The following is a 16,380-nucleotide window of genomic DNA, read 5'->3' as shown; positions in this document are numbered from 1 at the left end:
GGCCGGGGGCTCGCAGGGCCGGTGCCAGCTGCCAGGCCGGGGGCTCGCAGGGCCGGTGCCAGCTGCCAGGCCGGGGGCTCGCAGGGCCGGTGCCAGTGCTAGTGCCAGGCCAGAGGCCCGCAGAGCCGCTGGGCGGCGCGGGGGCCAGTGCCAGTGCCAGGCCGGGGGCCCGCAGAGCCGCTGGGCGGCGCGGCCTACAAATGAAGGCCTTGGGCCAAGAAAGTTGACGCCAAGAGGCCGGGGACAGACCAACGGCACCGAAATCCGGAATGCGGATCCGAACACGTGAGCCGCGGGGCTGGCGGGCAGCTGACACGCGAGCGGCCAGTGAAGCAGCACAGGCCGCCCCGGGAACGAAGGCATTTTATTTTCAGTAACCAGGCGGAGTCGGGCGTCTGACAGCTTTGGGCAGAAGGCGGTCAAAGGCGGTCAGTGGACGGGCGTGAGGGCCTCGTACAGCCTCTGTGCAGCCAGCTCCACCATTTCTCGGAGGGACTCGTCATCCTCACTCCCTTCCTCACACTCCACAGTCTGCGAATGAAGCACAAACACGTCCTCATACTGGACAGAGAAACAAAGGAATTCCCGGAGGCCCAGGATGGCCAGGCCCAGCACGCTTCCTGCCACAGCGACTGAGGGAATGTGAGATGAAGGGAGGATAATACGAGAATTAACTGAAGGTGTTTACCTCAAAGTGAATGAGCTGGTGATAAACCAGGAGAAATCAAGCAATAGCTGTGGTAATCTATTCAACGTATGATAATAAACGACTTAAATGACTAAACTTACAATTAATCTTTATGTGACTGTACTAGGTTTAACCTCAAGGCCTCACCCTTGCTAGGCAGGTACTCTACCACTTAAAATGTCTCCAGCCTTTATAATTACTTCTTAAAACTCAACTACAAAACACTGTCTAAAAATTTTAAAAATCATGTGGGCTGGGCGCCAGTGGCTTACATCTATAATCCTAGCTGCTCAGGCAGCTGAGATCTGAGGATCGAAGTTCAAAATGAGCCCTGGGAAGGTGCATCAGATTCTTTTTTTTTGGGGGGGGGGGTCCGGTCATGGGGCCTGAACTCTGGGCCTGGCGCTGTCGCTCAGCTCTTCAGCTCAAGGCGAGCGCTCTACCACTTGAGCCACAGCGCCACTTCCAGTTCTCTGGTGGTTAATTGGAGCTAAGGTTCTCATGGATGTTCCTACCTAGGCTGGCTTTGAACTGTGATCCTCAGATCTCGGCCTCCTGAGTAGCTAGGATGACAGGCCTGGGCTGGTTTCATGCATATACTTTTTTTTAAAAGGGGGATAATTTGCATCTCATGTATTCTCTTGTAACTTTTTCCTCAGAGACATGCAGTGCACAGCCTGCACATGCAGGATTCCCCTCGATGGCTGTGCCTGAGGCGCCCCGAGCGCAAGCGCATGCCACACCACACCACACACACTTGTTATCATCTGTTCCTCTTGGACATTTAGGGTTCTTGCTTTTTCCGTTTTTGCAGGGCCTCGCACACTTGCATGCACAAAGCCAGGTGACAGCTCTTTTCTGTTTTATAAATGTTAAACTAGACATCAGTGCAGATGTCTTTCCTCATTCGTGTAATCGTTTTCTTTAGTTAGATCCAGCAAGTGGAATTAACTGTGTGTGAAGGCTCCACAGCATCCAGCAGAAGGAAGGTGCCACCTCATTTAACTTCCACTCACGCCCTCCAGTGGCACCTGAGCGTAACTGCTGCTGCTGCTTCTAAGGTCCCTGATTCATCTCTCCCTCTGGGGCCATTTCAGCAGTGACCGTTCCTGTCAGCTCCTCTATTAGGGTTTCTGAGAAGTTTTTGGTTACTCACTTCTCTGGTAAATTACCTGGTTCAAATTCTTCTTTTTCTATTGTGGTCAAACAAATGTAGTGTTTTCTCAAAGCATTCTGTACAAGTGATTATACAAAAAGACTGTTTAGTAGAAATACTAGATGCACCCCTATAAGGAAAAGAGCTGCCTTCCTGTTTATCTCAGGATTATCATGCAAGCTGTGCTGTGAGCATGAGCAGGCCCCAGTGCACGCAGCCACCTGGACCTTGCTGGCGGAACAGGGGAGCCGCTTCCCTCAAACATCCAGAACCAATTGCATATCAACTGGAGAAAGGCCGAGGCGAGTTAGTGCTATGGAAAAGGCATGCCAGGGGGCCGTGTGCCCGGGAAGAGGACCATGCAGCCAGGGGAAAATGTGGGAAGACGCCACATGTGATAGGAATAAGTACCACTATGTAAAGAGGAATGGGGAAAACCTCACTGGAAGAAAATGCTGAACTGCAAGAATAAAATCAGGCGTGTGCAAGTCCTGAAATACAGGAGCAGGTCCATACCCGGGTATCCAAGTTAACATTGGCTGTCTTCCCGTCCACTGTGACGCTCAGGAAGGAGTCATCCTTTGCACTGACACAGTCTTCTCCAAATATGTCCCTTAAAACAGACAAACACGTGGCACAGCATGAGTGATAAGCCCCGCCTACAACTATACTGAAGAGACACCCAAGTGCCAAAGCAGATACTGTACAGATCTATACCAGAGACCCAGGGATTCATTTCCTTGATTTTTTTTTTTTTTTTATTTCATAAAACCCAGAGCTCTCATTTCCCAAGGACGCCGCACTTGGGTGACACTTGGGAAGAGGGAGATGCGGTGAATTGCTAAGGATGCCTTTAACACAAGGAAAATAAGACACAGAGATGTTAAGTTTCTGAAAGGCTCACAGGAAGCAACAGAGCTAGAATTTGAATTCAGCTCTGATGTCCCAAGTTCTCCTCATGTGCCAACTGCCTCCCCGGAGTTAAACTCGGTGCTGATGCGCATGCCCTGTGTCGTGCTGAGGGTGTAGACATCACTGGAAACCCTGTCACTGTGCAGATGGATTGATTATTCATTGCAGCACTGTCGCTGTTAGTAACAGCAGCAGCCAATCAGACCTCAGGGGCCCAGCAGACATTCGGTCCTCAGACAGTGACTCCGACACCACACTGCCCTTGTTCCTTCAGGCAGGTGGTGTCACTAATACGCTTGAATAAACATGGCTAGGTAACCTGGCAATATAGGACACCCTTGTATTTTATATAGAAAAATATAACCAAAAGAAGAGTGAAGAGGTGTCGTTTTCACGCACTTTGTTAGTTGGTCTAAAGAAATGACGTATTTCTTGCTCTGTAGTCCTGCCTACTTAAACAACTGAGGAAAGAAGCTGGAGTCCAGACATGCTGTGTCTGGGCCTCAGGTGGTGAGGGTGAGGGTGAGCTTCGTCCTGCCCGTTCCCAATAGCTGAACAGGGCAAGTGTTTGGGGGGGGGTGAGGCGGCGCAGTGTCAGATCAGGGGGAAGATGGGGCGGTGAGCTCCTGCCGGCTCAGGTGGAAGGGGGTGAGCTCCTGCCGGCTCAGGTGGAAGGGCGGCTCCACCAGGCACCATTACTTACACCTGGGGAGCAGAGCCACACCCCGCACCCCAGGCCTTCTGTCTCACACAGCCTGTGTGACATTGTCCCCATGCCGTGTCCCCAGGGCTCGCGACAGCAGACTCCTGCTGCCCATACAGTTCTTAACGTCTGAGTCCCAGGGGAAGCTGCAGGAGTTGCCCAAAGCACATCCTTCCTTCAAGCTGTTTTACTCGGTATTTGTCACAGTGACAAAAACCTGACCATCACAGCCAGTCACTCAAGGACTTGAGAGGATGGCATTCAAGGCGCTCTGCAAGATGCTGAAATCACATACTGTAGAAATGCAGCAGGAAGCAGTTTTACGATTATTTCATTTGGAAAACCATTCTGAAATCAGGCTCCAGGGCAGAAAGCAGAAAGGCCCAATAGCTGGTGTTTGGGAAGAGATTGAGTTTGAAGGCATCTCACAGTTACACACCTTTTGCCTGAGAAGTACTTAATAAGAAACCCTTCTTATCAAAGAATTCACCCTTTAGCATACATAGAAAGTAATTCTTCTTGCACACTGGCTTCAGCTGTGCCAATCTCAGAAACAGCCAGGACACTGGTCTCTGGAGATCAAGACAACCAGGCAGGGCACACGCATACTTGGAACCATCCAGAGTGCCAAGCTGGACACAGCAGAACAAACTGCTGGCTTTCATGACTCAGAGCAGCAAGGATGCCTGGTGCGAGCCACAGCAGTGTGTTCCTCCCGCCCATCCTTCCCACAGGGCTAGACAAGGAGAGGAGGCACTTACTGGAGCATGATCTCCAGCCTCTTGCTGTAAACGTGCATCTCTAGCTTCTTAGAAACTTTCTGCACGGCACCTGGAGAGATAGTGAGAGTTCAATCTCTAAACGCCTATTTACCTAAGTCCCAAATCAAGCCTTAAAGCAAAGTACTTTTTGCTTGTTTGTTGTGGGGCTTGAACTTGGGGCATGGGTACTGTCCCTAGCTCTTTTTGCTCAAAGTTACATGCTAACTCTGAGTCACAGCTCTACTTCCAGTTTTTGAGTGGTTAACTGGAGATAAAGAGTCTCACAGGGACTTTTCTGCCCAGGCTGGTTTCAAACTGCGATCCTCAGATCTCAGCCTTCTGAGTAGCTAGGATTATAGATGTGAGCCACTGGCACCCAGCCACAAGGCTACTATTTGATAAGTGAATATTAACCATGGAATACTCAAAGTGCCAAGTAAATATTTTGTATCATGAGCTCGCCAAGGCAAACAGGTATTTCCACCACTTTATGTTATTAGGGAACCATAAAAAGACATTTAAAATGAACTGTATTTCCAAAGCCTCTCAAATTTCACATTTATGAGCAAAACTGCAACCATAGGAGTTCTGAAGACACATCTTAAGCTGCAAGGTTCTGAAATCTCTTGTTCTATCTAAAATGTGAAGTAAATTTAACATTCTACTATCTCTAATATGCCATGACTGTGAAAGGTGTATGCTGGGAGAACCTGCAGATGAGGGGGTGGGGAAAGGAGAGGGTAACATGGTAAATAGTACATACACATGAAAACAGCACAATGAAATGCACCAAAAACTCTTTAAATAAACAAAGAGGGTGAACAAAGAGGTGATCAAAGTATATTACATTAATATATGCAAATGTCACCTTAAAACTCTTTGTACAATTAATTTATATTAATAAAAAAAAAGCGGGGGAGGCCGGGAATGTGGCTCAGTGGTAGAGTGCTTGCCTTGCATGCATAAAGCCTTGGGTTCGATTCCTCAGTACCATATACACAGAAAAAGCCAGAAGTGGTGCTGTGGCTCAAGTGGTAGAGTGCTAGCCTTGAGTAAAAGCAATTCAGGGACAGTGCCAAGGCCCTGAGTTCATGCCCCAGGACTGGAAAAAGAAAACAACAACAACAACAACCAGAAAACAAAAACAAAAAAAATGCCTATGATTATATTAATGAAAAATATTATTTTTCTGGGGATTAAACTCCTTTTCATACATCTAGGAAGTATTCTACCCGTGGTCAGCAACCTCAGAGTCATTAAGAATGTTCAGACTCACTTGTCTGTTGAATTATTTTAGTTTTCCATCTAGAACTACAAAACTACACAATCCAGCAAGATAAGACATCCTTAACAGAGGGTTTTTATTGAACTCAGAGCTTGGGTGCTATTGCTGGGCTTTGTGCTCAAGGCTTGTATGAGCCACCGAGCCTGGCTGTACCGGTTCTCAATCTGGAGTTTAATGGTGCCCTGGCATGTCACTAAATACCCGCCCAGTGCTGCAGAAGACCCTTAAAGAAATTTTACCCCAGGACAGGGATAGAAATGCAATCATGAAAATGGGAAGTAAGGAAGAATCAAGAATCACAGAACCAACAAAATGGCAAGGAATACTTATATACCATCTAATAGTAACTCTAAATGTTAATGGTCTCAAATCAAAAGATACAGACTTGAAGCTGGGCGCTGGTGGCTCATGCCTGTAATCCTACTCAGGAGGCTGTTCTGAGGATCATGGATCAAAGCCAACCTGGGCAGTAAAGTCTGTGAGACTATCTCCAGTTAACCACCAGAAAACTGGAAGTGGCGCTGTGGCTCAAATGGTAGAGCACACACCTTGAGCTGAAGAGCACAGGGACAGTGCGCAGGTCCAGAGTTCAAGCCCATGACAAAAAAAAAAAGACAGACTGGCTGAATTGTTTTAAAAAAAATTGGTTTGACCATTTGTTGCCTACCAGAAACATACATGGTAGGCAGAAAGAAGTGCAGGCTTAGAGTAAAGGACCAAGGGCAGGCAGGGCAGCTGTATGAACGAGCATACAGCAATTTAAAGACTCGGGAGATTTCATGTTCTGCTTTAGAACTGCTGCTGTTCAGCTTACAGAAACAGGGGGAAAATGGAAGAACCAATGAATACAAATGGAGTATTCTGCACCTTTCCGTATTTTCGGATTTGACTGAACTTCCAGAATCACGGTTGTCACGGTGTCCGCGTACATGTCATTGGAAGGGTTTGCCAGCCACTGGAAAGCAAAGCAGAGTTAGGAAGGCAGAGCTGAGATCTAACACAGGTTGCACTCTACCCGTCCAGCCATGGCACTACAGATGGACAGACAGATGCTGTATCTGTCTGTCTACCACTCTCACTGAAATTGATGACCTGCTCACTAGAAGGAGCAATGCTGGACTCATTTAATCAGGAAAGCTGAACTCATTAACACTTGCTGTCTCTTAATTCTCATAACAAATAGGACTGTTGACTTTGTTTTAGAAAACAGAAAATTGACTCAGTTAACACGTGTAAGACAGCTAGCCTCAAACTCCAATTCCTAATTACTTGCTATCAGTAGCACGGGCGGCGTGGTAAGAAGGTGATAAATATGTACGCAGATATATCAGTGCTGGGATGGAACACGGGGCTGAGCCCAGGCTAGGCACAAGCTCGGGCACCATGCTACACCCACAAGCCAGACGGTAGGTAACTCTTACATGTTCTGGTTTGTCAGGTGAAGCCTCAGATCCCCTCATTACCTTTCAGGTGCTCAGGGCTCCAGACAAGGTCTAGGTTCAGGTGGACCAGGGAAGTGACTTCAGGAACACGGCCTTCCCTATCCATGTCACTCTCCAGAGAGCACTGGAATGCGCTCTGGGAAACCCTGACAAACCTGCCCTGAGAGCTCCCTTGACACAGCAACTCCAAAAACAAAAACAGATCCGTACTTAGTAACAAGAGTAATATGTCTCTTAATATATCCTCTTTATCTGACATTGACCTTTTACCCACTACTGTGTGTGACTTCACGTTTCCTTTAGTTTCAGCCCTGATTCAAATTTAGGCTTACGTATAGAACTGTAGTGGAACTGGCAATGGCAGATGATTTTTTATTTACAAAGCAGCTGGTCATATGCCTGGGAAGTTCACACACACACCACACTGACGCCGACCAGCTGCTCCCAGCACTCAGGACCAGCACTGACTTTCAAAGTCCTCCAAACTCAGCAGATACCAGCCTGAGAGAGCCAAACTTCATGGCACAGGTAGTGTGGTGAGAGGTAGCAAATACGCGTGCTTACATACCAGCGGCTGGGAGGGGCCAGGCACTGCAATATGCTCACCACCCAGTGCTTTTGCATCTTTGGTTTTACCTAAATCAAGACTTTCTAACCTTTTGGGAGTTGAGTCACTTTATTGTTTGAATTTTCAAACTAACACTCTTGTAAGGAACACTCTATGAAGTTTATGTGGTTTTATATTTAACAGAATTAAATTTTACATTCAGAATTTTAGGGCTTTCCCATATAATAGGAGATACCCTGAACTGGCCACATCCGTGGAGACTTCTATAACTTACCTTATTACGCAAACTAAAATGGAGCCACAATTCACGAATAGTTTCTTTGCTCTAAGAACTACATAGGAAATGCACAGCGGGATTATATAAATTCATCTTGAGAAGGAAAGACAGACAGATATCTTCCGAGGGTTATGTATCTTCCACTCTTTGGAGTGCGCGCTCCTGGCTTAGAAACACCCCCCCACCCCCCTCACCTCCAGGACCACCATGCCCGGCTCCTGAACCACAGTAATATTTTTGAACACTTTCAGAGCAGGCTTTTCTTGAATTTCTAACTCTTCTACATCACCTGAAACAAACAACATGATTTTAAGATTTACATAACCATCTTATAAACTTCTAGAGACATTTGTTTATAGAGAGCTGATATTAACCTGCTACATAATAGAAACAATAAAAACTCACTTTTATATAATCAAACAGCTAAGTTTTATGTTCGTTGCTTATACTAAATGATCCCAACACATTAATTGTAAAAGTTCCTATCACTAGGTAGGATTTACTGAGTAGGATTTACTTTGGACATTAAAGATTCTATCATACTCAGGAGGCTGATGTGAAGACTGTAGTTTGAAGCCAGCCTGCGCAGGAAACTTTGTGAGACTTATCTCCAATAAACTACCAAAAAGCCAGAAGTAGAACTGTGGCTCAAGTGATAGAGCACTAGCCTTGAGCAAAAGAAGTTCAGAGAGAGTGCCCAGGCCCTGAGTTCAAGTTCTAGAACCAGTGCGCACACGTGTGCATGGACATGCGCGCGCGCGCGCACACACACACGCACACACACACACACACACACACACACACACACACAATTCTATCAGTAGCACACTTAAGAGATATTCAAACACCTATACTGACACAAGAGATCTGACCTTCCACTAGCATCTAGTATAAATAAGGTTTCAACTGTTTTCACAGTGATTGCTATCTCTGGGTTCTAGCATTGACCAGGAAGATCTACTATTGAAGAGCAGAGTTCACTGGTCTTCCTGGTATCCACTCAATAATCAAGGATCATTATTGACATATTTCACTAACTCCTGTATGTGACCCATGATTGTACTACCAATGTGACAGGAAAATACATCTTCAGTCTACTGTTTGTGTCATGCCCTTGCTTTACTGCATGAATAATAAATAAAGAACACCATAAGCAGGAAGCATTATAATCTGACCTGTTGTTATTAGGAACATACCACATTTTTTAGGCCCTGCCACTATTCATGTTGAATATACAAATCCTTTCACACAAAATGGTGAGAACAGATTGAATAATGAATAAGTTCATTCTCTTCCTGGCCTTTGGCCAATGGCCAGAAGCTCTTACAAAACCTGTTGTATAGACAGGTGCTAATGGAATCAGAAAAACCATTTCCAATGGACAAAGAAAATAACAGCTAAAAATGTCAGGCACATTCAATTAAAACAGATTTTAGACTCAAGTAGCAAAGACTACTAATGTTTTCCTGACTAAGTAGATTAAAGGTAAGAGATATTTTGGAATTAAAAAAAAAATCTATGAGCCAGGCACCAGTGGCTCACATCTATAATCCTAGCTACTCAGGAGGCTGACATCTGAGGATCGTGGTTGAAAGACAGCCCAGGCAGGAAAGTCTGTGAGACTCATCTCCAATTAACTACCAGAAAACCAGAAGAGGCACTGTGGCTCAAGTAATAGAATGCTAGCCTTGAGCTAAAGAGCTCAGGGACAGTGCCCAGGCCCAGAGTTCAAGTCCCACGACCGACCAAAAATAAATAGATAAATAGATAAATAATCTATGAGCATATTTTTTAAAAACTTCACCTAAAGATGATAATAAGATGTAAAGTGCAAATAAAATCTGGAGACAATTACAAAATTAAACAATATCTACTCATAGAAATAAAAAAGGGAAGGCAAAGTACATGATGATGTACACCTACACTCTCAACACTTCTGAAGCCGAGACAAGAGGATCACAAGTTTAAAGCAGTCTCTACAGAGTGAGACCTGAGAGACAGAGGAAGAGAGAAAGAATGATTATAAGTAAGCAGACATGCCTGTCAATTTCTGTAGCTGGTAATAAAGCAGATTAAAAGGCCCGGTATACGGAATGGCTTGCGTCTGTTTCACAGTACTCATGGCCAGGTCAGTATAATCTGGAAAAAAAATCAGAACAAATATACTTTGAGGGAAAATACCATCTGGGCCTGGTGGCCCACACCTGTAATCCTGGCTTTTGGTAGGCTGAGGAAGGAGCATCTCAACACTCAGGTTTTTGGAGGCAGTATTCTTTTTTTCCTTTTTTCTTTTTGTTCGGTCGTGGGGCTTGAACTCTGGGCCTGGGTGTTGTCCCTGAGCTCTTCAGCTCAAGACTAGAGCTCTACCACTTGAGCCACAGCGCCACTTCCAGCTTTCTGAGTGGTTTATTGGAGATAAGAGTCTCATGGACTTTTCCTGCCCGGGCTGGCTTTGAACCATGATCCTCAGATCTCAGCCTCCTGAGTAGCTAGGATAACAGTGAGCCACTGGTGCCAGGCAGAGGCAGCATTCTTTCCTGCTTCTCGGTTCCAGCACTAGCCCAAGCTGACTGGCGGCCTTCCCACCTCTCCTCCCAGCTTCTCCTTACATGAGTGCTGGGTATCGCTACAGAGCACCAAGCTGTGCTGTGGCCAGCACTGCCCTCAGGACACGGACAAGTCCAGGCCAGCACTGTGTGTTGGTAGCTCCTGGTGCTCCAAATTCTAGCCCAGAGCCCAGCCTAAGAGTCAGAGCCCTCTACCTGCCCAATAAGGAGCAAGGTATACACTCAGAGTCTACAAGCTGACAGTTGGCATATATCACAGATAAATACCTAAGCTCCACTGCTATTTCTGATTTCTTCATAAAACATTTATAATTTATTAGCAAATATAAGTAAAATTAAGTGCAATATTTATTAGAAGATTGTACTGTGGAAAAGTATTTATTGATGGCTTAAATATACACAGACAAAACTCACATGGAAATGCTTATACACTTTGGGGAAAAGCAACTTACAAACTTAAATGTAATCCATTTTAGTTTTGCCATATTTTTACTTTTTTCCATATAGATTACAGTCTGGTTTATGGTTGGTGATTCTTATTTGCAAGGAAGTTCTGATGCAATGCTAAAATTAGGCCTTAATTAATCCCCCCCCCCCTTTTATTTTTGCAAGGCTAGGGTTTGACTTCAGACTCTTGTGCTTGCTGGGCAGGTGCTTTACCACTTGAACCTGACTCCACTCCTAATTTTCCCCCATTTAAAACATAAAGATTTTGTTCCCTATTCCTGGTTATTCTTTTGGAATGGTGAAGAATAAACAGGCCCAACAAGTGACAAAAACTACAAGCCATTAGGACTGGGGTATAGCTCTGGGGGTAAAGTACAGGCTTTGCTCACACAAAGCCCCAACACCAATATCAAATTAATAAATGTATAGGTAATTAAACAAATCAAATGTTCACTGAACTTGTTCAACAAACAAGTTCAAGGCTAACATGCGCTACACAGTGAAACCCTTTATCAAAATAATTAGAAAGGGCTGGAGGTGTAGTGCAGTGGTAGAGTGCTGGAGATGTAGTGTAGTGGTAGAGGGCTGGAGCTGTAGTGCAGTGGTAGAGGGCTGGAGCTGTAGTGCAGTGGTAGAGTGCTGGAGGTGTAGTGCAGTGGTAGAGTGCTGGAGGTGTAGTGCAGTGGTAGAGTGCTGGAGGTGTAGTGCAGTGGTAGAGTGCTGGAGGTGTAGTGCAGTGGTAGAGTGCTGGAGGTGTAGTGCAGTGGTAGAGGGCTGGAGGTGTAGTGCAGTGGTAGAGTGCTGGAGGTGTAGTGCAGTGGTAGAGTGCTGGAGGTGTAGTGCAGTGGTAGAGTGCTGGAGGTGTAGTGCAGTGGTAGAGGGCTGGAGGTGTAGTGCAGTGGTAGAGGGCTGGAGGTGTAGTGCAGTGGTAGAGGGCTGGCTTGGTTTGCACGAAGGCCTGGGTTCCACCACCCCTACAACAAACAAAACAAAGTAAAAATGCTCCCCTGGGAGGCGCCAAACATAGTCCAGAAAGAAGAGCCTATATACTCTAACACAGAGTGGAAAATAGGTAGCTACAAGGACAGCAGGAGTGGTCTGCCAGTTTTAGAGGTGAACTTAGAGGTGTCAAAAGACCAGCGATGGCCTGGTGTCGGCTGGCGGCTCATGCCTGTGCTCCTAGCTACACAGGAGGCTGAGAGCTAGGCATCAGTTTGAAGCCAGCCTGGACAAGACAGTCCATGCGAATCTTATCTTCAATCACCCAGCAAAAAGCTGGAAGTGGAGCTAGGGCTCAAGCGGTAGCGTGCCTGCCTAGAGGAAAACAGCGAAGGGACAGCCGGCAGGCACTGGGTTCAAGCCCCAGAACTGGGAAAAAAAAAAAAATAGAGCAAGTTCACTAATAAGTTAAGCGATTCAGTAGTTTGGGAAGATTTCTTCTTCTACAAAGCTATTTAGATTACTGCCATCTATACTCATGATACTACTGGGTTGTTACTTAAAATCTGACCAGTAGATTAAGGAAACTTTTCATAGATTTTCTTTCAATGATGAGATCAAATTCTATTTGATATTGAATAGTATACTTACTGGACAGGTCACAAGGAGAAAGTATGTGATAGTTAAAGTTTCTTTTAACAAGTATTCCTGAGACTCGCTGGCCTTGTTCTGGTTTTTTGTCTGCTAAAAAGCCCATGACCTAAAACAACAAACAAAAACAGTGCAATTGAGGAAAAAACAACGTATGAAAGACAGAAAAATCCAGGCACCCCAGAGGAAGTGCCATTCCTGACACAAGGGGGAGTGTGCTGAGCTCATGATGAAGAAAGTAGTCTGAAAGCAGGTGTTAAGCAGAGGGGGCATCAGACCGCAGCAACAACCGCTCAGATTCTACACCCTTACAGGCATGAAGCCTACAGTTCTTAAAGGTTCCTTAGTCCAACCACCAATCCATGGAGCCATAGGATGAAGACTGTAGCATTAACGGAGCAAGGACACACACCTATGGCACGCAGCCCTGTCCTAACAAGCACCAGTGGAGACTGCTCTACTTCACGTGCTGCAGCTGCACGCGCTTCTCTGGAAAGAGGCTTTGCTCTGAGAACTGGCAGCGACTTACCAGAGGGGGAGATAAAGCTAATGCTTCTCCTTTCAATTTCTAAAAACTTTTGAGTTCATCTATATCTGTAACATGTGGGTGCTTCACTATGATATTTCCATGCATGCAGGGTGTACCTTGAACCAATTCACGCTCTCTACCTCCTCCCTTCCCTGCTACCCCCAATTTTTTTTTTTTTTGGTCAGTTGTGGGGCTTGAACTCTGGGTCTGGGCGCTGTCCCTGAGCGCCTCAGCTCAAGGCTAGTGCTCTATCAATTGAGCCGTAGCGCCACTTCCGGTTTTCTGGTGGTTTATTGGAGATAAGAGTCTCATGGAGTTTCCTGCCCGGGCTGGCTTTGAACCGTGATCCTCAGATCTCAGCTTCCTGAGTAGCTACAGGATTACAGGTATGAACCACCAATTTTAAACTCCTTGTAGGACCAGGGATGAACTCTAAGGTATGCCAGGCAAGCACTCTATTGCTGAGCTACACCCTCTGTCTGCATGTGCTTTTAAGTAACTAAAATTCCTAGAGAACAACCTAGCAATCATTATTAAGCTCAGCTTCCTGCCTGGTCAAGGTGGTTTCTCCTAAAGTGGAACTACATGCCCTGCCCCTGCAGCTCCACCAGCGGAGTGTGAGGGATTTCCTACTGAGCGTATTCTTTTCCAGGCACAACACCAAGCCCTGGGAGGCTCGGTGAGCAGTGAGGACTCAGGTGTGGCCACAACCAGCTGCTTTCCCAGGCAGCCAAGCCTCACTGCCAAGGTTTTTGTTTGTTTTCCCTCATCTCAACTGTAAGAAAGGCTACCCACCCAGCAGTGGCTTCGTCTCTGTCGTGGGATGCATTTATAAACTCAACAGATGCCTGATATTTAAAATTTCAGATAAATTGTGTAAAAGTTTGCCTTAGAAATAACTTACAAAAATTTTTCACTGAAATCTGTACAACTATTTGAAGATAAAAATAAAAAATCTGAATGAAAACCCAGAAAATAAAAAGTGTTTCCACCATTCTAAAAGCCTAGATCAGGTGTTTAACTATTTCAGTTTTATTTTTCAGTTTTGAATTTTGTGTTATATTTTACCATAAAAACTGATTATTTCTTAAGACAATCTTTCTGTGTTCTATCATAGCCAGACCAAGCGCACACATTTAGAGATATGGCCTATCTTTAGACTCTTATAAGAGATGAGCACAGCTTCCCACTGGCTACAGTGGAATAGTAATGCACATCTGTTGACCCTCAGAAGGTGGGGAGGAAATGTGGAGTGTTGATTAAAGAGTTCTAGGACTCAAGTTCACTAAGAACTAATCTATCTAAAACTTTCCCACCTGGAGAAGTGACAGTACAGCAAAAGAAGCGAAAGAGGCACCAGGCTTAGGTCTTTGTAGCATCCTATGTAAACAGAAGCAAGCACTTCCTTGAGATTTGATTAAAGATCTGTTTTCTTTCTCCCCTCCTTTGGAGAGAGGGTCTTGCATATAACCCAGCCTGGAACTCATGGATCTTCCTGCCTCAACCTTCCGAAACTCTATCTTTTTTACAGAGAATACCTCCCCGCAAAGAAAACATGGCTAGCATGAGGCGACGTCACCTTTTACCTTGGCCAGCTTTTCCCCTCTGAAGTTTAAGGTCACTGCCTCTGTGTTCCGAGGGTTGTGAACCTCTATGTGAACCTCGTCGTTATCTTCATATTCTCGAATCAGTGCTGCTTTCAGTCTGGCCATTTCGTTCTGTTCCCCATGGACTAAAATCTACACAGGACAAAATTTCAAAGAGTAGCAAGAAATACCTTTCATTCAGAAAAATAATGATCTTTAACTGCATTAAATTTATGAGAAAGACTCGAAGAAGTACACTACTAATTTTAAGGGCCTTCAGCCAGACTTGCACACACCTCTTCGCTCTGCTTGGGAAGAGGCTGAGGTGCATCTGTTTTGTACAAAGATCCTCAGGGGCACCGGTTTTGTATAAAGAACCTTCTTCTCAGTGTCACTTCTGTTGGGAGGCTTCTGTGTCCACCATGGTAAAGGGCTTGGCCAGGTTGACCTCTGCCTTCCCTGCAACTTCACATACAATGGTTCTTAGCTACTCCTGCTCTCTCAGAAAGTATCCAGTTTTCCCTACATTTCTTAATGCACAGCATAAAAGGCTTCACGAAGGGAAAAAAGTAGCTTCTGAGAGGTTCATCTGTTTATTAAAGCAAAGGAAATACAAGGTTTCAGGACCAAGTGAAATGTCAGAGGGCACTAGCTTTTCAGTTGTTGTTGTTTTTTCTTTTTTGGGCTGTAGTTTTTTTTTGAGCTGAGTCTCACTGTGCCGTCCAGGCTAGCCTCATACCTCAGTCCTCCTGCCTCAGCCTCCTTAGTGCTGGAATTACAGACATGTACAACAACGTTGGCTTGTACCCACTTTTGTAACCTCTGTTTTCCTAGCTTCTAGCCCACTGGCAGATGGCTCCTGTCTGGCTGGTGAACTGTGGCTGCTGAGACATTCCTGGGTGGAGGCTTGCCACCGTGTTACCTACAGGCGAACACTGAGTCCTGGCACTGCCGTGTGCTGCCGGCTAAGGCCTCTGGCCCCTCAGGCGCCTGTTACAATTACACTAGTTACCTCATGTGAATCGCTAGTGGAGTGCCTGGCAAATGCCAATAGTCGCTAAATAAATGCTGGCTATTAACTACCACTGCTAGTGCGTAAGAATTACTACATAGTTACACTTTTGCCACTGGTTATTGGAGGAAGACAGCAACAAGTTCAATTCAGGGATTTAAAGATGAACTGGAACAACAGAGAAAGGCAGAGGACAGATCTCTTCCCAGCTGATGACCTGAGAATGGCCACAGCCATGTACACCAGAAATCGTGGAGTCCTCTGCATTCCACACATACATGTGACATGTAAGTGATATGTCCATCAATGAACTTGACCACTAACGCCGCTGCTCAGTCCTCTGAGGACCTTCACACTAGATATTACCTAGACTATAGACGAGCACACAAGGTGATGCTCACCTCATCAGAGAAATGAATGTCAAAGCCAAAAGTGATATAACTAAGTATGCATCAATGGACAGATAAATCAGATAAAACATGGAACACGTACAGATGATGGAGTATCACCTAGCATAGGGCATGCAGTTCTGACACACCTCGAACACAGATGAACCTGGAAAGCACCAGAGTGGTATACACTTCTCCTTCATAACTACCTAGGTCAGGCAAACTCTCAGAGATAGGAAGTGCGTTAGAGGTAACTGAGGGCTGAGAGAAGGGAACAGGGAGTGACTGGGTAGTCTGTTTGGGGCAATGGAAAGTTCCGGTTGCACAATGGCCTGATGCCACTGGATTAGAGACTTTAAAATGCATGTTGTATGTTATATAGATTTTCAATAAAAACATTTTATAGCAACAACTCAAAGCAACTAACAGAAAGCCATTTCCTCTAAACTACTTTTTTTCATGTCAAAA

At 45.4% G+C, this 16,380-nt stretch overlaps 1 protein-coding gene across 2 annotated transcripts in view; it reads right to left on the bottom strand.

Annotated features, from left to right (window-relative positions):
• Positions 1-347: 347 nt before the first annotated feature.
• Cpsf3 (cleavage and polyadenylation specific factor 3) overlaps positions 348-16,380 on the bottom strand; it is a 33,685-nt gene continuing 17,652 nt past the window's right edge. For both annotated transcript variants that reach the window (XM_070015243.1, XM_070015244.1), the window contains exons 11-18: positions 14,512-14,664; positions 12,397-12,505; positions 9,833-9,931; positions 7,987-8,081; positions 6,373-6,460; positions 4,221-4,290; positions 2,361-2,457; positions 348-531 (exon numbers count right to left, since the gene is read on the bottom strand). In XM_070015243.1, coding sequence (XP_069871344.1) covers positions 430-531; positions 2,361-2,457; positions 4,221-4,290; positions 6,373-6,460; positions 7,987-8,081; positions 9,833-9,931; positions 12,397-12,505; positions 14,512-14,664 — 813 coding nt within the window. In that variant the 3' untranslated portion in view covers positions 348-429. The remainder of the gene's footprint in view (positions 532-2,360; positions 2,458-4,220; positions 4,291-6,372; positions 6,461-7,986; positions 8,082-9,832; positions 9,932-12,396; positions 12,506-14,511; positions 14,665-16,380) is intronic.

This window comes from Dipodomys merriami, unplaced genomic scaffold (assembly GCF_024711535.1).
Source record: "Dipodomys merriami isolate MVZ:Mamm:240054 unplaced genomic scaffold, mDipMer1.0.p SCAF_110, whole genome shotgun sequence".
Classification (NCBI taxonomy): domain Eukaryota; kingdom Metazoa; phylum Chordata; class Mammalia; order Rodentia; family Heteromyidae; genus Dipodomys; species Dipodomys merriami.
The sequence above is the reverse complement of the archived record's forward strand: the minus strand, read 5'-3'. Positions and strand labels throughout refer to the sequence as shown.